Below are 25539 nucleotides of genomic sequence, written 5' to 3'. Positions count from 1 at the left end.
GGGAATCGCGCTACCAGCCCTAATATGTCTTAAACGGGCAGAAATCTGCCTAAGAGGACATTTTTTGCCGTAAATCCGTTCGGGAATGAGACCCACTGTCTGCACCCTTGGGACACAGCTCTGAGCCAGAGTTATCAATCACTGTCTGCACCCTTGGGACACACCTCTGAGCCAGAGTTATCAAACACTGTCTGCACCCTTGGGACACAGCTCTGAGCCAGAGTTATCAAACACTGTCTGCACCCTTGGGACACACCTCTGAGCCCGAGTTATCAAACACTGTCTGCACCCTTGTGAGAGAAAATGGTGGTTTTTTCAATGTATATTTGGTTTATAAAACTGATATAAAGAGACGCTTTAAGAGGGTAATATCATTATCATCACGGGATGATATTGACGTGGAGAAGAAGAGGTTTCAGCACACTGCCAGCGAGGGGGTTTGTTTTGAATTCCGATTGGAAGACAAAACAAAGATAAGGAGCGGTACAGAGCGAGGGAGAGGGGTGACCTCTTTAATGCAACAGTGAATGAAACGTTTTGAAGTGTGTGTAAAGGTTAAACGCGGTTGTCATGACAGCGCGTCGCCTGACAACCAGAAGAGGGGCGGGGCTATCGTTTCTACGGCGAAGATCTATAAGTCGAACGGTGTTTCCGGGTGTAAGGCAGACTAGAATCTGACTGAGACTAAGAGGGGAGAAACCAGAAGAGACTCTCTCTCCTCTCATCACGAAGGGGGGGGGGGGGGAGGGAGAATGCCACATCATCATTAGCTTCGGCTACCACGAGGATGGTCTTGGCTAACGACTAGGCCTGACCACTATTGCACTGAAAGGACAATCTGAACACACCGAGAGATCATTAGAATAGACTCTTCAAGGACAATACAATCTGTTAACATCTGAGCTGAGGTTTCTGTTTATCAAATAAACAACGCTTTTCCTTGTAAGGTATTTCACGTTGTCGGAGTGTCGAATTCTTACGGAGGTGGAGAATTATTATGGTTTGCGGATTGTACTAACGGGGTGAGATAAGGATTTAATCAACCGGTATCGGAGATGTCAGGACCATTAAAATGACACAACGCAGAGGAATTGGATGGAGAGCCAAACAGACGAAGACGTGATACTGGCCAGTTTGATCAGGATCTAACACTTGGGACACACATCTGAGCCAGAGTTATCAAACACTGTCTGCACCCTTGGGACACACCTCTGAGCCAGAGTTATCAAACACTGTCTGCACCCTTGGGACACACCTCTGAGCCAGAGTTATCAAACACTTGATTCTGCGCAGTTCAGAACTATTCTGGAGAAGGACGTTGCATTCTCTGACCAACATATATGGAGGTTGAACAGACTTGACTTCAAGAAACCAAAGAACATGAAACTACCTCAAACCACTCTGAGTTAGGGATTAAGTATCGTTAACCACCTTCTGTGGCACCAGGCGCCCGGTCCTGGGAGACTCCCTGCTGGCCTTCCACGAATGTTGTGGATTTCCACCCTGCTTGTGAAAGATGGACTGTCGGCCTGAGACACCAGAGGCGACCCTCTATATGCTAGCCCTAACAAAAACGTTGATACAGACGGACCGTTTGGAACAACGGCCTATTGTCTACTTCAGGCCCGGATGACAAGTTAATACCATGGACCTGATGTGGTATGGTCTTATCTTGCCAAAAGTCGATAGTTGATGAAGTAACCTAATGTCCTATGTTGTGTCACTGTTGTTAGATGTTACTGTTGTTTCAATCATTTCTTTCATGTGCTGCTGTGAGCTAGAAGTACTGAGGTCCAATTACTACTCTCAAATTGAGTCAGTGCGGTCCAAAGCTCATGCTACAAAATTCTAAAGTGTAAGGTTTGTGTTTGTACAGTATTTGAATGACTAAACTATCCAAAAGCAGTTGTTTTTCCTAGATGTGTTCATGTTATCTATTTGTGTTTCAATAAATGGCTTGTGAATTTAAAGAGACCTGTCTTTGTGTTGCTTGTAAAGTTGGGGTATTTCAATCACACCTATAGCAAAATAACTGGTTGATAACTGATCTGAATGTTCCAGCTGGACCCAGTGGTCCAAACCAATCAATGATTAGAGTATAATCAAATTGCTAATGAATAAGTCCAGGATTTAAGTTCCGTTAATTCTTTAAGATTTCATGTAAACACTGATAAGGGCCTTATTTATTTTTGCTTTTCATGAGCAACTGGCTGCACAGGCTATTTCTTATTCATTATGCCTTTTTATATATTTAATTTGATGATTGCACATTTTGTAGCCAATTAAATGTAAATGAAGAGGAAAAACATTGAAGTCCAATTTTGCCTTTGTCTCTCAATAGCATTATAATTACAATAATAACGTCTAATGATAGCATGTAATAAAGAAATAATTAATTAATAATACCAGCAAGTTTGAAGAAAGTATATATGACAGCCCTGCAAACATGATGGAAAGGAATCCCAATCTGAGCGTGACATAAAAGCAAAATGTGTGAATATATGGTTGGCTGCATGTCTATAGACGGTTGCAGTGGAATTGTGTTGCTATAGAAAACTAATTGGAACAACGTTTATTTCCTGTTGCAGTGTTTGCCAATATCAATAGCTGGCAGGAAATCAAGTGTAGTCTATTTAGAATGTTTATATTGTCAAGATGAAACATTTACCAATACTACCACACAAAGCACTTTACAATGACTACATACTGTACATTTTCCAGTATGGGTGGCCCCAGTAGGAATCCAACCTTTCACCCTGGCAGTGTTAGTGCCATGCATGGAGCACCAAGCATTCTACCCATTGAGCTACACAAGACCACAATTGTGTACTGTAGGACATGATTGTGTCCTGTTAGTCGAGACACTATGGACCTTAGCTTGGGGGGTGTTAGATTGCTATAGGCTCTTATCAATAAATTGCCTATTTACACATCTCTATATACTATGTAAATGTATACTTATTTTGTGTTTTTACCCTTCCTTCTTTATACTAATATTATTTTATTCTTGATTGAGTGCTGCTATGCTTCCATTTTTATGCTGCTGTGATGATGCAATTTCCCCTGGGGATTAATAAAATAATATCCAATCAAATCTATCTGATCTTAATTTAGAACACTCTGAATTTAAGGCAGAATATATTGAAACACTATAGTCTACAGTACACTGATCATGTGTTGTGAGACACAACAGGACCTGTTATGTAACCTCTCTTACTTCATCTCTCATCCCTGTGGCTCAGCCCGGGACACATTCATTAGCTCAGGAGGCAATAGGGATGATGAATGAGCTGCGTTTGCTCTGCCCCACATACAGTAAGCAACACACACCACATGCCATAAGACACACAAACACACATTCACTTGCACGCAGACACACACATACACACCAGGACATAAACAAAGCAGCTATTGTATAATGAAATAGAATGGGCATTTGCCAGGCTAACATTTTATGAGACTACGTCCATTTTCCATTTTTATCTTACACAGGGGTACATTTGAAGATAGGAGATGTTGGATTATCTGCAAAAACAAGTTCATGTCTACAGAAAAGTGTGGGAGAGGAGAAATATTTTGTGTGTGTGTGCATGTGTACAGTATGTATGTAGGTGATGTATGTAGCCTAATGTATGTATGTGCATTGACGTGTGTGTGTGTGTGTGTGTGTGTGTGTGTGTGTGTTTGTGTGTGTGTGTGTGTGTGTGTGTGTGTGCGTGAGTGCACATGTGTGTATGTATGTGTGTGTTTGTATGCATCTATGAATCTTTATTGGTGTGTGTGTGTGTGTGTGTGTGTGTGTGTGTGTGTGCGTGCGTGCGTGCGTGCGTGTGTGTGTGTGTGTGTGTGTGTGCGTGCGTCTGTATCCATTCAAGCATATAGGTGTCCACACAAATGTGTCTGTTTACAATATGTTGTACTGTACCTTTGGCAGGGTGCGCTTGTTAATCTTAAACTGGTACTCAATGCTGTTCTCTAGAGCCAAAGGTACTGTTTGTGATAATTTGCATATATCCACTGTGAATGGGTACCTATATAAATACCTTGGCATCTGGCTTGATGAGAAATTTACATTTAAATGCCATGTGGATAACCTTGCAGAAGGTTGGCTTTTTGTACAGAATCACAATCTATTTTCCTATGCTGAGCAGAAGGAGGGTCGTTGAAGCTATGTTACTGTTTTGATTGTGGAGACGTAAGATTATAAGCATGTTGCTGCTTCCACTCTAAAGCCTCTGGACTCTGTGTATCCTTCTGCCCTCAGGTTTATCCCCGGTGACAGTTATACTCATCATTGTATCCTGTATGATAAAGTTGGGTGATCCTCTCTGGTAGAGAGACCTGACTTGCACTGGCATCTGTCTCTGTATAAAGCCATTATTGATGATCTGCACCCTACATGGAGGCAAGGCTTTTAACTGGGACAAGTAGGCGTGCCCACATCACCCCCATTTTATCCACTCTAGATTGGCTCCCCGTTAATTATCGTGTCCATTTTAAAATTCTTGTTTTAATTTTTAAAGCCCTCCCAAGGTAAATCCCCTGTGTACATTTTTTATTTACTGCGCCCCTACTCCCCCAGTCGTGCACTTAGGTCCTCCCACCAAAATCTCCTGGTTGTCCCACGGACCCGGTTAATAACAAAAGGTGACCGGTCCTTCCAATTTATGGCCCCTACCCTTTGGAACACCCTCCCCCTTTCTATGCGTTCACTTGACTCCCTATCCACTTTTAAGGAACAGTTGAAAACGTTTTTATTCAGACTTTTAATTAATTCCTGGTTGTATACTTTGTTTATATATTTATAATTGTTGTTTTGTTTTTAGGACTGACATTTATGTTGCACTCATATTTAGTTATTACATTTTCTTATGTTATGCCTATGCTTACAATGTGTCAGAATTGTTTTATGTGTAGTGCGTTCATATCTATGTAACTGTTGCTATGTTTTACTTCTGTGAAGCACTTTGTGATTTTATCTGTGAAAGGTGCTATACAAATAAAATTTACTTACTTACTTACTACATCACTTCATTACTGGACTGGAATTCTGGACCTTATCATACTCACTATGGTGATTGGCTTACACTTAAAGTCCCCAGAGTTTGCATTGAATTAGAAAAATCTGCTTTAAGCTTCTGTGCCCCCGACACGTGGAATGTTTTGCAAAGTTTAACTTTAGTATCCATTGATCAGTTTAAATCTATAATTAATAGCCAACCATTTCACCTCAGTCTGTAGTTGTTTTAATTCATTCAAATTGTTTAATTGATTGACTCTTCTGTTTCTATATTGTATTTGTATTTATTATGTGCTGTACTTCTCAACGTCATTGTAAATAAGAGCTTGATCTCAATGATCTTTCGAGATTAAATAAAGATTGAATGAATGAACCTTACTGTACTGTGCACCTAATCCTGTGTATCAGCGTTGTGTCCTTAGGCTGATTGACTGACAGGCTACAAAGCACAGTGTAAACAGACATATAGGTTGTCAACCTGGTTATGATTACACATATTCCACCCTTTGGGGCTCTATTGTGTGTGTGTGTGTGTGTGTGTGTGTGTGTGTGTGTGTGTGTGTGTGTGTGTGTGTGTGTGTGTGTGTGTGTGTGTGTGTAGGTGTGTGTGTGTGTGTGTAGGTGTGTGTGTGCGTGTGTTTCCGTGTGTGTGCATGTGTGTGTGTGTGTGTGTGTGTGTGTGTGTGTGTGTGTGTGTGTGTGTGTGTGTGTGTGTGTGTGTGTGTGTGTGCGTGTGTGTGTGTATGCAATGCTGTTGTTAATGTAGTCATATTAAAACCAACATTTCTTCAAATATCAAAAAAGAAAAGTCCATGAATATTTGAATGCATTTACATGCCTTTATGTGGACATACTGTGACTAGTAAATGGTACTTTTAAAATAGGAAATAAAGCACCAACACATGTGGGAAGTTCAACAAAAAAGGGTTATTGAAGAATGTACAGTAAGGGGAGCGGGAATCGGGGACAAAGGCAACTCGCATTCTTCCTGGTCCAGGACGTAACGTCCCCTAGCGTCCTCGTTGTCTGGCTGGAGCCTGAGAAAACACAAAGGGGGCATTGGTTGGGGTGGGGGAAGGTCAGACATCAAATAGTTAATCCATAATCCTATTTTCCGCTTCTTAGTCTGTGTCCTCTAGGTTAATGTCCATCTAATGAATTCCAGTGGCTTGGGACTTAGCCTGCTTACCCCAGCAGTCCTCAGGGCTGTCTACCTCCCAAGGAGAGCATCTCAACCAAGAGAGAGACTTTTGTCCCACTTTTCTTTTCTTTTTTTCAACAATTTATTTTAATCTCCTTGAATCTGAGTTGTTGTTTTTTTTCTAAAGTTATTTATTTAACAGGCCATTTTTGGTAGACCAAATGCAACAATAATTTGTATTCATTATTCCCATACCTGATTGGCTACCCTACACAAAAAAGTAAAAAATAAATATATAAGACATTTACAAACTGGGCAGTACATTAGGTAGGCAATTGATTACAGCTAAAGTAGTGTTTGCGTCTTTGGTATGACACGGGTAATACTTCCAGGGGTTTGTCTTGCACCAACCCTAGCCAAATGGCAAGGAGTAAGGAGTTTTTCTCCAATACCAGAATAACATTTTAGACAAACCCACACCAACACTGGCCAAAACCAATTTTCCATAATATAGGAGCTTTAACCTCTTAAGCCCTAGCCATATTTTCAGAAAATTTGCCTAAAAATACATGCCTCAGTAAATGGAAGATTGCTCCACTTCTACAAGGCTCATTTGCATGTTATTAGTATCTAGGGACATCTATGGATCTCAGGGAATTTATTCCCAGTGTCAGAAATATTGTGTCTGTTACTAGGCTTGAGTCAATTGTAATAAACCAAACGAGAATATCAGATACTTTTTATTATCTTTGACGGTGAATAACACCCTGCTAAAAATTACCAGACATGGAAAACTGCCACTGAGCTCGTTAGGCACTTTCTTGAGATCATGTGTAAAAAAGATCTAAGCAAATGAATAAAGGGAAGATGATTAAGCAGAAGGCTTTTTACTGTACTGAATTCTACCATCCGGACACATGCAATTTGAAATATTATTATAGAATATAGAATATCAGGCCTATAAATTACCTTATTATAGCCAAATGGCACATCTATGGATTGGGCCAAATCCTCTTTCCAATAGCAGAGTTCACTCTGGATTTAGTATCACCAGGAGAGCAGCAAGAACCGTGAATGAAATCTACTGTAAATACAGTTACTTTTCTATTATGAGATTCCTCCGCCATTTTGAATCGGATTGCAATGTCGTTTTTTGCTAGACGTTTACAGAAAGGTATAGATAAACTAACTGCATTCAAATTTATGCCAATAATGTTCAGTTTTATCATAGATAATCCCGAAAAATAAGATAAATAAAGAAATGTATCCACAAGTCATTTGATTGACAGGAGCTGGCTTGAGCTGGTAGTGGGTAGTGTTGTTTTTCGAAATTCCAACGCCATTCGAAAGCAATGGGTCTCCTCTACTCATAATTATGACTACAAACAAAATGGCGGCGTGGATGTTTTAGCTATATTCGCCTGTTTCCAAATAACTTTCCAGAACTCATTATACTAATATTATCACTAATAATAATTTAACCTATTGGTAAACAAACGTATTGCTGAAAATATACACTATGACTGCTGTTTTGACAGGGTTAGGGTCTTTACTCTTGGCTACATTTGAAAACAAAAAAAAACATTAATTCATACAGTCTGTACATATGGATTTATGACGTGATGTCATTTGCAGTCAGTTCAGTGGAAAATTCAACTTTCCAACAATGTATTGGTTGATCGGCGAAAATGCAGCCCGGAGCCGACAGACGAGAGCAAAGTGCCGCGGCATGCGTGCAAGTGCGTGGCAGCTCACTGTCGGGTTAAGAGGTTAAGCGAGATCGGGCTGCAAGTTGAAGCATCCATCGAACATGTGCAGACCCTTGCTTCGGATCCCAGGCTCCTGTGCACATTGTGAAAGCGAAACCAAATTGTTCGATGGACGCTGAAATGGATGCTGGCAAACTGTGGTATGATTTTAATTGACCTTCAAAAGGATTTTGACACTGTCAACCACAGCCTTCTTTTTAACAAACTGTCAGCCCTTGGTATCAGCCCTGTTAGCCTAAGATGGTTCTCCTCTTATCTCTCCGATAGAGACCAATTGACAGACATCCATGGCCATCACTCATCTGCCCTACCAGTGACTTGCGGAGTCCCTCAAGGGAGTGTCCTGGGCCCGTTTTTGTTTTTAATTTATATTAACGATATGCAAGCTGCCTGTAATGTGAACCTGTTTCTCTATGCGGATGACTCTGCTATCCTTTCCTCCGATAAGGATGTGGACAAGCTACAGGCCACTCTCAGTAACAAATTCTCTACCATAAAACATTGGCTCATTGACAATAAATTATCTCTGCATATGGCCAAAACAGAATACATCATCTTTGGTTCCCAACCCAGGCTGCGAAAGCTGGTCTCGCCCAGCATAAATCTCGAGGGCCAGCTTTTTGCTGCAAAAAAGTGTATACGCTATCTAGGTTGCCACCTAGATAGCAGCCTGAGCGGGGAATCCATGGCTCTCAAAACTATGAGCAAGGTGAATGGCAGAACTACATTTCTGGCCAGGAAAGCACATTTACTAGACCCTGAAAGTCTTCGCATTCTGGCAAATTCTCTTGTTTCTTGTTGCTTCGACTATGCTATCTGTTCTTGGTATGGAGGTCTGACCAAAGTTTTAAAAGATAAGTTGCGTATTTCTGTTATTGTCCTGTGATTTATCATTGATTATTACTGTTACTGTATTGTTTGTCTAGTTTCATGTTAAAAAAGGGAAAATAAAAAACATTTGTTAAAAAAAAAGATAAGTTGCAGGTTTCCCAGAACAAACTCATTGTTATGGTTTGTAAACAACCCCAACGACACAGACAGGTAGTTCAGAGTTAGCCAAAACCGAAGGGCCTATTTATTTTCACAAAACAGAAATGTGCAACCACAATGTTAATCCATTTGAGGGGAATGTCCTTTAGCCAGGTTGGGCTCTGCAGCTCTGCAGCACTGCCCTTAGCAGAGTTGACTCTGCGGCTCTGCAGCTTTATGCTCTCCCACTCGCGAGGAAAATAGAAACGGATTGATTGATTGATTGAAAAGTTTATTAACAGATTGCAGAATGGGTACAGTACAGTACAGCTCAATACATACAATTGTTAAGAGGATGCAGACCTGAGAAAGACTTTCGTCTTGTTTCCATCAGGGTCCCCCATTTTCAATTCATCATATGACACACACAAGATACAGATAGACAGTACTGCTACATCTATACATTTATGACATACCAGATTTGCAACACTGTTTGTGCGTGATTGTTTGTGATACTAAAAAAATCCAGAAAAAGAATGTATATACATTTGACATAGAAACTGTGCATTGGAGGAGGTTGGGTAGGTGGGGTGGGGTTGGGTTGGGCTGTACATTGGAGGTGGGGGGGGGGGGGGGGGGGTTGGGTAGGGGACACACACACTGAACACTGTACATTGGAATACTGACATACATTTGACATAGAAACTGTACATTGGAGGAGGTTGGGTAGGTGGGGTGGGGTTGGGTGGGGCTGTACATTGGAGGTGGGGGGGTGGGGGGGGGTTGGGTAGGGGGGGGGGGGGCACTGTACATTGGAATACTGACAAAGTCATGCTTGGTCTTTATTGTACAACTGGGTTAGGACATTTGTAGGGGCCGGAGAATGTCATTAGTTCCAAAACGTAGAAAATACCAGGCAGAGTCCAGTAACAAAACAATCAACAATTATTCAGTGTTTGAAGAAACACACAGGCAGAGTCCAGTAACAAAACAATCAACAATTCTTCAGTGTTTTCAAGTTTCAAGTTTCAAGTTTCTTTAATAGTTGTCATACAGAAGTACAGAATACTTTCATACAAAATGCTTCTTACTGTTACGCTCCAGAGACTGTGCTAGACAAGATAGTATCAAATAACATAGTATAGCATGTAATTTAGAAGAAGAAAATGAGGTCACAGTGTTCGGTATAGACATATGTACAATGTTCTGAGTTACCATATAATATACAATACTATGCAGTGTACTAATGTACAGTACTATCTAGTGCAAAGCAGAAATGGGATGAGGTACAATTTAGGTACAATTTACAGTAAGGTGTACGAGTTGTAGTGCAATCCTTCATCAATAAATATAAAGTGTGGGGAGTGGGTGCTACAGTGTGTTTGTTTAAAGTGGGTGTGTGCTATAAAGTGTGTGGAGTGGGTGCTACAGTGTGTTTGTTTAAAGTGAGTGTGTGCGTGTGGATGTGTGTGCTATGTGCGTTTGGTGGTTGTTGTTGTGTAGTGTTCATTCATTGTTCGTTTAGCAGCCTGATGGCCTGGGGATAGAAGCTTCTTCTGAGTCTTTCTGTGCTCGCCTTGAGACTCCGGTATCGCTTGCCTGACCGCAGCAGTTCAAAGAGGCAGTTGTTCGGGTGACTGGAGTCTTTAATGATTCTCTTAGCCTTGCCCTTGCAACGCTTGTTGTAAATGTTCTGGAGGGTGGGGAGCCCCCCTCCAATTGTGCGTTCGGCTGAACGTGTCACTCTTTGTAGTCTGCTTCGGTCTTGTGCAGTGCTATTCCCAAACCAGGAGGTGATGTTGCCGGTCAAGATGCTCTCTATTGTACATGAGTAGAAGTTCTTAAGGATCTTCTGACTGACTTGGAACTTCCTTAGGCGCCTGAGGAAGTAGAGGCGTTGTCGTGCCTTCTTCACAACACTGTCAATGTGTGTGGTCCATGTCAAGTCCTCGGATATGTAGGCTCCGAGGTACTTAAAGCTGTTGACTCTCTCAACCGGTGCCCCGTCGATGCTGAGGGGGCTGTAGTCCTTGACCCCCGACCTCCTGAAGTCCACAATCATCTCCTTTGTTTTGCTGACGTTCAGGGAGAGGCTGTTTTCCTGGCACCATCCCGCCAGGACCTTGACCTCTTCCAGGTAGGCCCTCTCGTCATTGGCAGAGATCAGGCACACCACCACTGTGTCGTCAGCAAATTTGATGATTGTATTGCTACTCCGCTGAGCCAGTTTTGAGGAAACACACAAAAAACAGACGAAGGAAGTGAGTCCAGGGCAAAAAACGAGGATATCAATTCATAGAAAAATAGTCTTCCAAAAGTCTCACCAGAAGCAAGGTCGAAGTGGGAAAACAAGGCACGGGTCCACGGAGGCAGAGAGAGAACACAGCAACAACCTCCAAGGGCGCACTGGAGGAACACGAGAGGGAACAGCAGTAGAGTACGTGGTGACAAAACGACCCGACACAGAAATGATCAGAAAACCCAGTATAAGAGTGCTCCCGCCGAGCTGATTGGAAACTCCTCTCAGGTGCGTGATGGTAATTGGCACTGAGAAGCGCACAGTACTGGACCAGCCCTCACACTCATCCCATTAACTCCAGGACTAGCCTCTAGAGCACATGTGGGCAAACAACACATCCAGTTGCTGGGCTGGCTCCCTCTGGAAGCCAGGTCCGTTCAACTTCAGCTCAACATAGTTCACAACATTTATAATAATAGGGCCCCCTCTTATCTTACAAATTATTTTCAGTGGAACAGGGACATGCATACCCATAACATCAGAGCCAGCATTGCTGACCTGCGTATTCCAAGGTTCAAAACAAATATGGGCAATTCTTTTTCTGGGGAGCCACAAATTGGAATTTACCTTCACAGCTAAAATGCATCAGTAGCCGACACAATTTTAAGAAAAAAGTTAAATCATGGCTCCTCGACAATGTCAAAAACTAGATCTTAAAATGCATGAAAATGTTGTCTGATACATTCTTGTCTGTGGCTACGTTTGTACTGCATTTAATTCATGTCTATGTAGTTTGTCAAATTGTTATTTATGGTCATGTTTTGTATTGTGTGTCTGTCTGAGACCAAGGACCACAATGGAAATAAGTCTTGACTTTTTTGTGTAGCATCCTTGACGTTTTTCTGGAATCTTTTTTTTTTTTTTTTGTCTAATAAAATAAAATAAAATAAAATTCATTCAAACCCAGATCATGGAGCAATTATTAGGTGTTCACCTTGCAGATTTCCAAGATTGCCCTGCCCAGAAACTGACCCTGTGAAACTGCAACACCTGTGTACTAAGTCAAAGAAAAACACATGGCCAAAGTAGGAGAAGTGGACCTAATACAAGATGGACAACCAGGTGACAGAACTTCATGTGCAGTGACCATAATAATAATAAATAATAATTCATTACATTTATATAGTGCTTTTCTCAGACTCAAAGTACTTTACAACGTAGGGTGGAAATTGCCTCTGTCACCACCACTGGTAGCACCCAACCTTGGCTCAATGGCTACTGTAGCTAAGGGGCTACACAACCCGGACTGTATTAAAGATTGTTTAGATTGAACCACTACTAAAGAATATTAATAGCCAGACAGTATAGTTAGACAAAATGGCGGACACTCAATTGACGGCACAGGGACAAAGATACCTGGTTTATAAGCATTTTAATCGTCATAGCAACATACATATGAATTATCACGGTTCTCCTTTAATAATAGAATGTCAGAGTATCAAAGTCAGCGGTAATGAATAGTTCCTAGGTTACGAATACTCGACCGGAGCTCTGCAGGGAGTGAGAAGAGACGAGGCGATACGGGGGAAAGCAAGGGTAGCTGGAGACAATGGTTTCCCTCGGGAGCTCCAAGCTCCGGAGGAATTCGAGACTGGTCGGATAATCCTGTCGTCGCTGGAAGAAAAGGGGTCTCGTACGGAACCGGTCCTTGTAATCCTAGCGCCCGATGGCAGGGTTAATAGCTATTAATTCAAAAGCCCGATGGCATAGATGGTAGCTAGCTAGCTTCGTTTGTACTGGAAGCTAGCCCGCAGACGGTCTTCAATGAGTAGTTAGATCCAAACACTGCTGGGTTTAACTATACATTTCTCCACGTTACTTCGCTTACACAAGTCACTATACTGCGCCTATAATGGCTCTACAATATTATAGTCGTATCTAAGTAGCTACTAGCTATCTGTAATGATACACCGCTGGTAGGTCTGTGTACAACTGTACCGGACGTATCACGCTCTTGCTCTGCTGCTTCTCCTGTTCTGATACTGCCGACTCGTTACTTCCACTGCGGCTGCTTGCACCATCCACCATATATATACTCAGACTGATTTCTAGGGCGCAGCCGATTTACCTGTCCGGAATCAATGCGCCTGCTATGGGCAAGTCTGAACTTGTCTGAACATGTCTAGAACCATGTCTGGGGGGCTCGTCTGGTGGCGCCTCCAATGTCAAGGGCGGGACCCAATGAGGCGAGCGAAGAATACTATTATGCAAACGGATGGCGTAAAGATATATATCTTATATATATAAACAATATACAAGTTATACAAAATAATAAACGCAGACTTTCAGTGTTAATCTGGACCTTCAGAACAGCCGCACCCTAATTAGTCCGCACATAATTAGTAAATAGAATGTGGGGCACAGATTAATATTAAGGGTCAAGTCAACTTCTCCATAATGTGCTATGGGGAGTTAGAAATAATCTATAAAGTCAGTGGGTTATCGTCGTCGTCAGGGGGTTTAGGGATCTCAGGCAGCTCTATCAACTTGGCTACTGGTCTGGTGTAGGTCCGCCCTTGGACGATGACTTCTGCCGCTCTGACCTTCCCATCGGAACCGTTAGTCACTTTGCTCACACGGCCGGCTGGCCACGTAGCTCGGGGCAGTGACTGTTCTATTATCATCGCGACGGTACCCACTGTCAGGTTGTCCCTGTCTTTAACCCACTTCTGACGGGCTGGAAGGGAGGGTAGGTAGCGTAGGAGGAAGCGGGCCCAAGACTGGTCGGCCAGTACTTGGCTGTGTCTCCACATCCTCCGTCCGTTCATCTCCTCCTGTCTGTACACCGTATGAGGAAGGGCCGGGTCCGGCCGCCCCATCAAGAGGTGGTTGGAGGTGATGGGTTCTATGTCAGCTACGTCGCTTGGAGCGTAGCTGAGGGGCTTGGAGTTCAGAACTCCCTCTTCTTGAGCCCTCAGGTAGGCAACTGATCCGTACGCCACTTCTGAGGCATCGCTGAAGACGTGCATGTCTGTCTGACACTTCTCCAGTCGCATGGTAGGGGGGAAGTGACTCCGCGGGATGGCCACCTCGAGGAGTAAGACAAGTTCATCCTCCCACTCTCTCCATGTGGTAGCTAGGTGCTCGGGTATGGGGTCTTCCCAGCCCTGCTCCTTGGCCCACAGTTCTCTCACCGGCATCTTCGCCCGCCTCGAGAGTGGGGTTGCGTATCTGAACACTCCGTCGACCTCGACTCTCGTAGTCTTCTGAGCTAGTAGAGCGATGGCATACTTGTCCTCTTTGGACCGAACCATCTTGCGTTCGGTCTTGAATGGCAGCGCGTCTAGTGTCCATAGCCTCTCAACATGCTGTAGGAGAGTGTTGTCTGTGTCGCTCACCTTGGTGTAAAGGCAGCGTGTGGACGTTGGTTGGCTGGCAGGTCCGTAGAGGGGGCCCTGGATCGTCCACCCCAGTCGGGTCTTAACCGCGGCTGGGCATCCTTTGGGTCCGATGTGGGCCGCCTTGATTGGGACAATGAGGTCCGCGTGGTTGGAGCCAATGAGTAGGGTCGGTGTAGCTCCGCTGATGAGCGGTATGGGCAGTTGGCGTAGGTGGTCGTACTTCTCCCTCAGCTGTGGGATGGGGTAATTGTAGCGTGACAAACCTATGTCGTAGCTTGTGAACGCCTTGTTGATGCTGTACCGCTTCTCAGGGTAGTCGATCGCTGCAATGGTGAACGAGACGTTTTCACCTTTGATTGTCTGTAAATCTTGACGAATGGTACGGAGGGTCATGGTCTCCTCTGGTCCCCGCAGGTCCAACTGGGTCGCAGCGGAGGCGAGGAGGAGTGTCTTCTCCGACCCGTCGTCGAGGACGGCGTAGGTGTCGAGTACCTTGTCTCCGTGGCTGAGGAGTACTCGTACTACCTTGAGGAGCACTCGGGGGCTCCCACTATTTGCGGGGTCGATGTGGAGCACTTCTGTTCCCGAGTTGCTTCGTAGAGCTAATCTTCGCTTGGGGGCCTCGCACAGTGATTTGCGGTAGGTGGCGTCCTTGGGGTCAGCCTTAATCCACTGATCCATTTCGGCGGTGGTCAGTCTCTTGAATGCGTCGCACTGTGCCAGCCAGTGTCCACTGTCGCAGTAATAACATGTGATCTTCCATTCTGGAACCTCCATTTTCCATTCCTCTTTGGCGGGGGGGTTGTGACTCTTCTGTTGTGACACCGACTCGGCCTGGTACATCACTGTGATGGGCCTACTTTGGTCTTCTGGTGGGCGCTTATTGCTCTCGTGCAGTGCTTCGAGGTGGGCGCCGTCACATTTGCCACATTTCTTCTTAAGGCGGCATTCTGCTGCCATGTGGCCGCGCGCGCAACGGAAGCAGCGGCGGTTATCTTTAATCCACTGACTTACTTCGGCTGTGGTCAGTTTCTTGAATGCGTCGCACTGTGACAGCCAGTGTTCACTGTCGCAGTATTGACAGGCAATCTTCCATTTCTCCTTGGCGTGGGGGTTGTGACTCGTCTGCCGTGACACCGCCTCGGCTTGGTGCATCACGGTGATGGGCCTGCTTTGGTCTTTAAACCTCCTCGGTCCCTCTTTAATGTTCGAGCCACCCCAATGCGAAGGTGTCAATTCTTAGGCTGCTAACCTCCCTGGCTAGGAAGTCAGCAAGGTCCAGGAGTGACTGTTCTGGGCCATTCGGGTCACTAGTAGTTTCTTTGCCGCCGAAAACGTTCTTGGCGGAATGGGGGGAGCTTCTCCAATATACGCTCCACGTTGGAGTTGGCGTACAACTCGTACATCCCCTTCTCTCGTTGGGACCCGAGCATCCCTACCAGGGATTGTACTTTGACGGATAGGTCGTCCAGTGCTCGGTTGTCTCTAGCCGGGGGGAGACGTTCAATCTCACGTATCTCCTGAATGACATAGTCCCATGTACGTCCGTAACGTGCGTCGAGGGCCACCAGGGCGTCAGAATAGGGAGTTTGTGAATTGGAGTATGCCAGCGCTATGTTGTGCGCTCTAGTTACCTTGAGGTGCTTAAGGAGAATGGCATACTTGTATGACTCGTCCTGTACTCCGGACATAATTGTCTCTAGGCACATACGCAGCTCGGTATACTGCGCTCGGTCTTCTCTTGTGAAGTCTGGGAATGTGGGTGTCCCAATGTAGTGCGCCATGGATGGCTGCGACACTGACGCACGTGGGGGGAGAGGCATCCGTGGCGAGTCTCCCTGTACGTTGGGTAGTTGGTTCGTGCTGGGCGGGAACCAGGGGCTGGGTTTCCAGGCACTATTCTTTGGTGCCGTCTGGGGCTCGAACTCCCCACTGGGACGTGTTGGGGGTTCATAACGCAGCGTGTCGGGACTGAGACTGGGGCTGCGCTGAGCTTCCTGGTCTGAGATGGAGTAAGGCGGGTGGGCTTTCTGTCCTCCCTCGTCCTCCGTTAGGCTTTGTAGTCGCTCAGTTAGCTGCTCTGCAACGTAAGCAGGTTCTTCCCGTAGGCTGGGTCCCGTGTAGCTTTGTCGGGGAGGGGAAGGTGCCCTCGACCCGTGTCGTGATGATCTCCGGGAGCTCCGGGTGGAAGAGTGGGGCGTCACCCTCTGGAGCGCTTGCTCCATCATTTGTGCTTGTAGGCGGTCTCGTTCTGCCTTGCGCTGCGCACTTGCGCGGTCTCGCTCCATGGTTTCTTGAGCCTGGATGCGCCTCGCTTCCAGTCTGAGATGTATCGCGGCGTCAGCTTGGAGGCGACTCTCTTCCAGTCTGAGATGTTCGTGCTCACTCTCTCGTTGCGCCTGGAGGCGGTCATGCTCACCCTGGAGGCGGTCTCTTTCCGCTGAAGCGGTTAGCGTGGCGATCAGGACTTGTGCTAGCCTCTGGTCAGCCTCGCTTGGGGATGATGCTGATGATGGTGATTTGGAGTTGGTAGGGCTTGGCGGTGACCTGGTCTCCTTACGCGCTCCGAGGTCCATCTCGGGGGCGCTGTACTTTGTCTTCTCCCGCGCTCCGAGGTCCATCTCGGGGGTGCGTTCTTTACCTTCTTGCGCTCCGAGGTCCATCTCGGGGGCGCATTCTTTACCTTCTTGCGCTCCGAGGTCCATCTCGGGGGCGCGGTGTTCTATGGGCATAGTCAAGTCATGTCCCGCTTGTCCCCCCCCCCCGTGAGCTAAGTCAGTTTCACTTAAACTAGCTTGGGTCTCTACCGGTGGGGTTGACAGGTCGATAAAGATAAAGATACCTGGTTTATAAGCATTTTAATCGTCATAGCAACATACATATGAATTATCACGGTTCTCCTTTAATAATAGAATGTCAGAGTATCAAAGTCAGCGGTAATGAATAATTCCTAGGTTACGAATACTCAACCGGAGCTCTGCAGGGAGTGAGAAGAGACGAGGCGATACAGGGGAAAGCAAGGGTAGCTGGAGACAATGGTTTCCCTCGGGAGCTACAAGCTCCGGAGGAATTGGAGACTGGTCGGATAATCCGGTCGTCGCTGGAAGAAAAGGGGTCTCGTACGGAACCGGTCCTTGTAATCCTAGCGCCCGATGGCAGAGTTAATAGCTATTAATCCAAAAGCCTGATGGCATAGATGGTAGCTAGCTAGCTTCGTTTGTACTGGAAGCTAGCCCGCAGACGGTCTTCAATGAGTAGTTAGATCCAAACGCTGCTGGGTTTAACTATACGTTTCTCCACGTTACTTCGCTTACACAAGTCACTATACTGCGCCAATAATGGCTCTACAATATTATAGTCGTATCTAAGTAGCTACTAGCTATCTGTAACGATACACCGCTGGTAGGTCTGTGTACAACTGTACCGGACGTATCACGCTCTCGCTCTGCTGCTTCTCCTGTTCTGATACTGCCGACTCGTTACTTCCACTGCGGCTGCTTGCACCATCCACCATATAATATACTCAGACTGATTTCTAGGGCGCAGCCGATTTACCTGTCCGGAATCAATGCGCCTGCTATGGGCAAGTCTGAACTTGTCTGAACATGTCTAGAACCATGTCTGGGCGGCTCGTCTGGTGGCGCCTCCAATGTCAAGGGCGGGACCCAATGAGGCGAGCGAAGAATACTATTATGCAAACGGATGGCGTAAAGATATATATCTTATATATATAAACAATATACAAGTTATACAAAATAATAAACGCAGACTTTCAGTGTTAATCTGGACCTTCAGAACAGCTACCATACACTGGCACCCGGCACACATCACACTACACAATGGCTGAACGGCTCAGGAGACAGGTATTGATATCAGCCAATTAAGGGGAAGGGAAGATTAGGTGGCCTTGATATCAGAGACCTAATTGGGCCAGGAACGTCGGGGAACCCCCTACTCTTTACAATAGGCGTCCTGGGTTCTTTAACAATGAATTCCGTCAGGACCTTGGTTTAGCGTCTCATCCCAAGGAAGGCACTTGCAGCTGTACGGTGTCCCTATCAACGTAACAGGGGCATTGTTACTGACAAGTTCAGAGGACAGAGTGCCCCCTGCTGGACAACACCACTTTCCGACAGCAGCCTTGACCAGGGCTCAAACCAGTGATCTTTTGATCATGAGTCGGGAGCTCTACTCATGTAGTCACACTGCCGGATAACCATGATTATTACATGGCGTTTTAACATTCACCGAAATGCTTGAATATGATTGGTCAATAGCGCTCGTCAGAGGTCCGTTATTACTCGATAACGGACCTCTGACGAGCAATAATGACCGCTGTGTGCAGCTGTAGCAATCAAGCCCACTGACACACACTGCATCAGTGCAGCCAATCAGACACACCTGCCGGCTGCTGGTGAAGCTGCCGGCGATGACAGCGGAGCAACAGAACAGAACTGCGTCTGCATTTGATCTCGTCTTGTCGATGGTGTAAAATGAATTAGGTATATTGTTAGTAAGTTAGCCATGTAATAAGCGGGATAATGTATAGCTATACTCGGTCATTGTCGCAAAATAATTGACCTTCACTACGTTTAAAGAACACCTCGGTGAGGCGCCTCGGTGTTCTAAACTCCGTGTCGGTCAATTATTTTGCGACAATGACCTCGTAGCTATACATTACCCCTTACTTATACAACGGCATGCACATTTCTCGATTCTGATTGGCTGAAACAGTCAAGTTACACGTGGGTATTTGTAATAACCCCACGCTCTTGGTCCCAGGACCGGCCCACAACCGCATTACTATCACTCCACCGTGCACGTTTTTAGAAGTGAAAGCAAGATGGCGGACAGTAAACATTACGAAAGGATATGGTGATAGGGTCATAAAGACTAAATTAAATGTGTTAGTTTCTTAAACAATGTTGGATGATATAATTGATGGGTCATGAGTCATTGTGGAACAAAAGAAAAATCGTGCGAATTGATTGATTGATTGATTAATTGCAAAAAAATATTACAAATTTTTTTTTACCTACTTTCTATAGAAGCAGCTGGGAGGTGCGCTGTTTTAAGTGAGCATGGATTATTGAATTGATTGATTTATTGATTGCTAATTTTATTACTGTCCGCCTTGTTTCCAAGTGGTTAAGTTTAGGCACTCTTTCGAAGTTGCTCTCTTTCGAAGTTGGTTAAAGGAAAACTCCAACATTTTGGGAAATTAGCTTATTTAACATATTCCCTGGAGTTAGACAAGAAGATACATACCTTTTTTGTCTCTGTGCGTGCATTTAGCTTTGGGAACAGTCGCTCCGTTAGCGTAGCTTAGCTTCATCACTGGAAGTGGGGGATATCAGGAGCCTGATGTTCCCTTACACTGTATACAGTCACGAAATACACTCCAAATACAACTCCAAAACGTTAATGTAAACATGTTGTGACCTGTGTATTCACCACGTGGAGAAAAAAAAAAAATTGAATTAGACAATTACGTTTTATAAGCAAATATACTCGGAACTATTTTTTGCCTAACCACTCCTCTCTGAGCGCAGCTAGTGATTTCAACGTGTCGTCGTGATTGTTGACATTCTCATTCATTCAAAGGATCCGAACCGATTGAAGTTTATGGATACCATGACTTAAAATCCTCTTACCTTGACGATTAAAAGCCTCCCCAATTTAGAAAACAGTAATCCAATGGCTGGTATTGTTATACCGGACGCTCTGAGCTAACCGGAGCTAACACAGATCAGGATGGTAAAGCATATATAATGACTTCCTTTCTGGGGTTTTCAAAATAAAAGTGCAACGTTTATAGCAGCGGAAAACGTTTATTTTGTACATTATCTAACGTTAACACGAACCTACACTAACGTTACAACTAACCTAAAGTTAGTTTAGGTTCGTGTTAACGTTGGATAATGTACAAAATAAACGTTTTCCGCTGCTATAAACGTTGCACTTATTTTGAAAACCCCAGAAAGGAAGTCATTATATATGCTTTACCATCCTGATCTGTGCTAACTCCAGGGAAGATGTTAAATAAGCTAATTTCCCAAAATGTTGGAGTTTTCCTTTAAGGTTAGAGTTTGTCTTTAGAGCAGGGCGATAGACCACCAGCCCTGATTCCAAACTCTAACCTTAACCAACTTCGAAAGAGAGCGACTTCGAAAGAGTGCCTAAACTTAACCAGTTGGAAACAAGGCGGACAGTATTAAGTGAACGTGGATTATTGAATTGATTGATTGATTGATTGCTAATTTTATTACTGTCCGCCTTGTTTCCAACTGGTTACGTTTAGGCACTCTTTCGAAGGTTGGATGAATGCGGCAGTTGTATAAAAGCCATTACACCACGTGCAGTCGTGGGTTGTGAGAATTAGACCATGCCTAGGGGGGTCTAACAACCACCCCTAGGCATGGTCTAATTCTCACAACCCACTTTCAAGTTTCTTTAATAGGTGTCATACAGAAGTACAGAATACTTTCATACAAAATGCTTCTTACTGTTACGCTCCAGAGACTGTGCTAGACAAGATAGTATCAAATAACATAGTATAGCATGTAAATTAGAAGTAGAAAATTAGGTCACAGTGTTCAGTATAGACATATGTACAATGTTCGATGCAGAATAGACGTAACTGAGTTACCATATAATATACAATACTATGCAGTGTACTAATGTACAATACTATATAGTGCAAAGCAGAAATGGGATGAGGTACAATTTAGGTACAATTTACAGTAAGGTGTACGAGTTGTAGTGCAATCCTTCATCAATAAATATAAAGTGTGGGGAGTGGGTGCTACAGTGTGTTTGTTTAAAGTGAGTGTGTGCTATAAAGTGTGGGGAGTGGGTGCTACAGTGTGTTTGTTTAAAGTGAGTGTGTGCGTGTGGATGTGTGTGCTATGTGCGTTTGATGGTTGTTGTGTAGTGTTCATTGTTCGTTGAGCAGCCTGATGGCCTGGGGATAGAAGCTTCTTCTGAGTCTTTCTGTGCTCGCCTTGAGACTCCGGTATCGCTTGCCTGACCGCAGCAGTTCAAAGAGGCAGTTGTTCGGGTGACTGGAGTCTTTAATGATTCTCTTAGCCTTGCCCCTGCACCGCTTGTTGTAAATGTTCTGGAGGGTGGGGAGCCCCCCTCCAATTGTGCGTTCGGCTGAACGTGTCACTCTTTGTAGTCTGCTTCGGTCTTGTGCAGTGCTATTCCCAAACCAGGAGGTGATGTTGCCAGTCAGGATGCTCTCTATTGTACATGAGTAGAAGTTCTTAAGGATCTTCTGACTGACTTGGAACTTCCTTAGGCGCCTGAGGAAGTAGAGGCGTTGTCGTGCCTTCTTCACAACACTGTCAATGTGTGTGGTCCATGTCAAGTCCTCGGATATGTAGGCTCCGAGGTACTTAAAGCTGTTCACTCTCTCAACCGGTGCCCCGTCGATGCTGAGTGGGCTGTAGTCCTGCGCATGATGTAATGCTTTAATGCAGGCTTCCTGTCCTACTGAGCTAGGGGTGGATACGGGCTCTGCTGGCGTGCATCATTCACCTATAAAGAGCACTTCAGTGATGTGCCACTGGCTTAGCCACTATACTTTGACACTGTAAGCAGCCGGGCAGCAGTCTAGTAGCAAACATTTGTCCTGATTCTCGAATGGACATACGTGAAAGTTACCACGGAATTCCTTCATAACTTGATTTATAAACGTATTCGTCATTCTCAAGCGGCTTCGTATTGTAAATTCATTGTAGGATTTACGAACTCGAAAAGGCAAAAAATTGGACGGAAATCGGACAGATGGGTGTGCTGTGCCGTCACTTAGATTCCACAGACATCCGCGGAATTAAATAATTATAATACAATACAACAATATTTGTATATCATTAACTATGTCTTGCATTACACACACACACACACACACACACACACACACACACACACACACACACACACACACACACACACACACACACACACACACACACACACACACACACACACACACACACACACACACACACACACACACACACACACACACACACACAAACTAAATAAATAAGAAGTAACCCAAGGCGGCCGGGTGGTGCAGCGGTCTAAGCGTCTGCCCACCACCACAGAGACAGTGGGATCGAATCCAGCTGTGGTGCTTCCGGGTTGGCTGACCGTCCATACTAACACAATTGGCAGTGTTAGAGGGTGGGAAAACCCGGCGAGGGTGGGTTCTGGTCGTTGTAAAACAGCGACTCCTACAGATCGGTCGGGGCGCCTGCACAGCGAGGTCGGATCCTGGGGGAGGTAGTGTCCTCCACACGTTACACTCCCCCAGTGAGAGTCCGCGCTGCCAGGTGAAAAGAAGTGGGGATTGGGGATTAATATGTGTCAGAGGAAGCATGTGTTAGTCTCCGCCCTCCCAGACCGAGGGTAGGGGGCAGAGCACGCAACGACCAGGTAGGGGATTGGGAATTGGCATAACGACTAACATTGGGATGGGAGATAAACAGAAAAATAAAGGGGAAAAAGATAAAGTAAAAAAAGAAAAGAAAAAAGAAGTAACCCAGCCGTTTCTCCACGCATTTATTTATTTTGAAGACGGTATATGGCATATTAATACAGTATATTCCACTATACAGTAGGGCTGCCCCTGATTAGTCGAATAGTCGACTAATCGATCGAAAGGAGCCGTAGTCGACTGCCAACATCTTAGTCGAATGCAAACAAATATATATATAATTATAAAAAGAAAATTATAATTCTTTCCAAAAGAAAAGAGGCATAGAAGCGTGGCTAACGCTAATGGCACGCATACCAGAGGCTAACTGCCTAAGAAAACAGGCACAGAGGCACTGAAAGAGGATTTCACCCATCTAATGAACACATAGACTAGACAAATATCAAATATCAGTGGACCAATTGCATGCTTTCGCTGAGGACAAGAAGCCTCCCGTCGACTCCTTCAGACATTAAGCACCCCCACAGCCTAAATGGAATTATATATACAAAAATAATAATAATAATAATAATAATAATAATAATAATAATAATAATAATAATAATAATAATAATAATAATAATAATAATAATAATAATAATAATAATAATAATAATAATAATAATAATAATAATAATAATAATAATAATAATAATAATAATAATAATAATAATAATAATAATAATAATAATAATAATAATAAATATTATTATACAGCCCTTGCCTTATAAGGAGCTGGCGGGTCGTGTCTGTATGCAAATTCAGGTGTACGAGAACGCACTTCCAGTTTAAGAATGAGTGACGTTTTTCATTCATGGGAACCCATCTGTGATGATTTTGGCCACTCAGGATTTTTGTAAATTTGTTAGTAGAAACCTTTTACCAAGATATTTACAAAGGTACTTATGAACATGTTCGAGAATGAGGACCATTAACTGTGCACAAGATATACATTTCCGGTGCCATTCAGACTCGCTCTGCGTATTTTGTTTTCATTAGGCTATAGGGAGGTGTAGTGGTTACGTCATTGTTGTTTCCGGCTGGTCCACCTCGCTTGAAATTGCAATGTATTTCCAATGAACACATTTCTAAGTCGTCTCGTTTAAAACGAATAAAGCATGAACATTGGCATGGTGTACCTTTCTGTGTGTATTGATCCACAATCTATAGCTCAACATGAAACAATTCACAATTAACCGTAAAATAATTACGTATAATTAAATTTCAACCAAAAATGCTTAAACTGGTTTAAACCCCCTTCCCCATGACCATATTGGTCATCTACCGGCCACCCAAACCAAACCCAGCATTTATTCCTGAAATGCATGATCTCCTAACCACTCTCTGTACTACATCTGCAAACATGGTAATTCTCGGTGACATTAACATTCATGTTGACACCCCCTCATGTCACTCTGCATCAGAGTTTTTACAAATGCTGGACAGTGTCAACCTGACACAGCATGTGCACGTCCCCACACATGACAGGGGGCACACACTTGACCTTGTTATTTCCGACCCTAACAACCTATGTGTATACGACCCGGTCACGTGAATACTTTCGACAACAAATGTTTGTTTCCGCGTTCGAGTTTTGCGCTCTGATTGGCCAGGTAATGTGACATGTGCGCCAATCGTGGGACAGCAAGTTCTGTGCCTATTTCCGGGTCTAACAGCCTGCAAACTACCTGGCGTTCTATCGCCATGCTCTAAGACAAACTCTAACCTTAACCAACTTCGAAAGAGTGCCTAAGCTTAACCGTCGAAAGAAGGGCAGGCGTTCTATCGCCATGCTCTAAGACAAACTCTAACCGTAACCAACTTCGAACTAGCGCCTATAAGCTTAACCAGTGTAGAAACTTGCGATCCCACGATTGGCACACATGTCACATGACCAGAAACGCGCGTGGCCAATCAGAGACGCGGAAACAAACATTTGTTGTTGAAAGTATTCAGGCGACCCGGGCTTGTCGGATCACATGGCCGTTTCCATGGAGATGCTGCCCCCCCCCCCCCCCCCCCCCCCCCCCCATTCAAAGCCCAAGCGCCAGATCTGCTTCAGAAACATAAAAAACATCAACCTGGACGCTCTGGCCTTGGATCTCCAACATCTCACCCCTCTTGCCCTCTCCTCAGCCAGTGACTCAGTAGGCTATTACAACAAAGCCCTGAGTGGCCTCCTGGATGTTCACGCCCCTGTGAAATCGAAGATGGTCACGTTCTCACGCTCTGCCCCCTGGTTCACCAGCGAGCTGAGGGAGATGAAGGTGGCTGGCCGTGTTCTTGAGCGACGCCTCACTATGTCTGGACTCACCGTGCACAGAGAGGCCTACAGAGAGCACCAAAAGGCCTACTCCAAAGCCCCTAAGGACGCTCGGTCACGGTTCTATTCCAACATAATTAACAATAGCCCCGGCCATTCTAAACAGCTTTTTTCCACCATACACCACCTCCTCAAACCCCAAACCCAGGCACACAAAGAGACCACTGAGAATCGGTGTAATGACTTCATGTC

The 25539-nt window shown here is 44.6% G+C and overlaps 1 protein-coding gene across 1 annotated transcript in view; it reads left to right on the top strand.

The window, feature by feature from the left end:
• The window catches only part of LOC311233419 (zinc finger protein RFP-like), a gene marked incomplete at both ends in the record, with an annotated part of 82936 nt that extends 57761 nt beyond the window's left edge, over positions 1-25175 (top strand). The window contains one exon of the mRNA XM_084320386.1: positions 25161-25175. Within this exon, the coding sequence (XP_084176512.1) occupies positions 25161-25175 (15 nt within the window). The remainder of the gene's footprint in view (positions 1-25160) is intronic.
• Between the last annotated feature and the right edge of the window lie 364 nt (positions 25176-25539).

The sequence above is a fragment of the Notolepis coatsorum genome, assembly GCF_963971535.1.
Source record: "Notolepis coatsorum genome assembly, chromosome: 8".
Taxonomy (NCBI): Eukaryota; Metazoa; Chordata; class Actinopteri; order Aulopiformes; family Paralepididae; genus Notolepis; species Notolepis coatsorum.
Note: the sequence above shows the minus strand (reverse complement) of the source record. Positions and strands in the feature narration are given on the sequence as shown.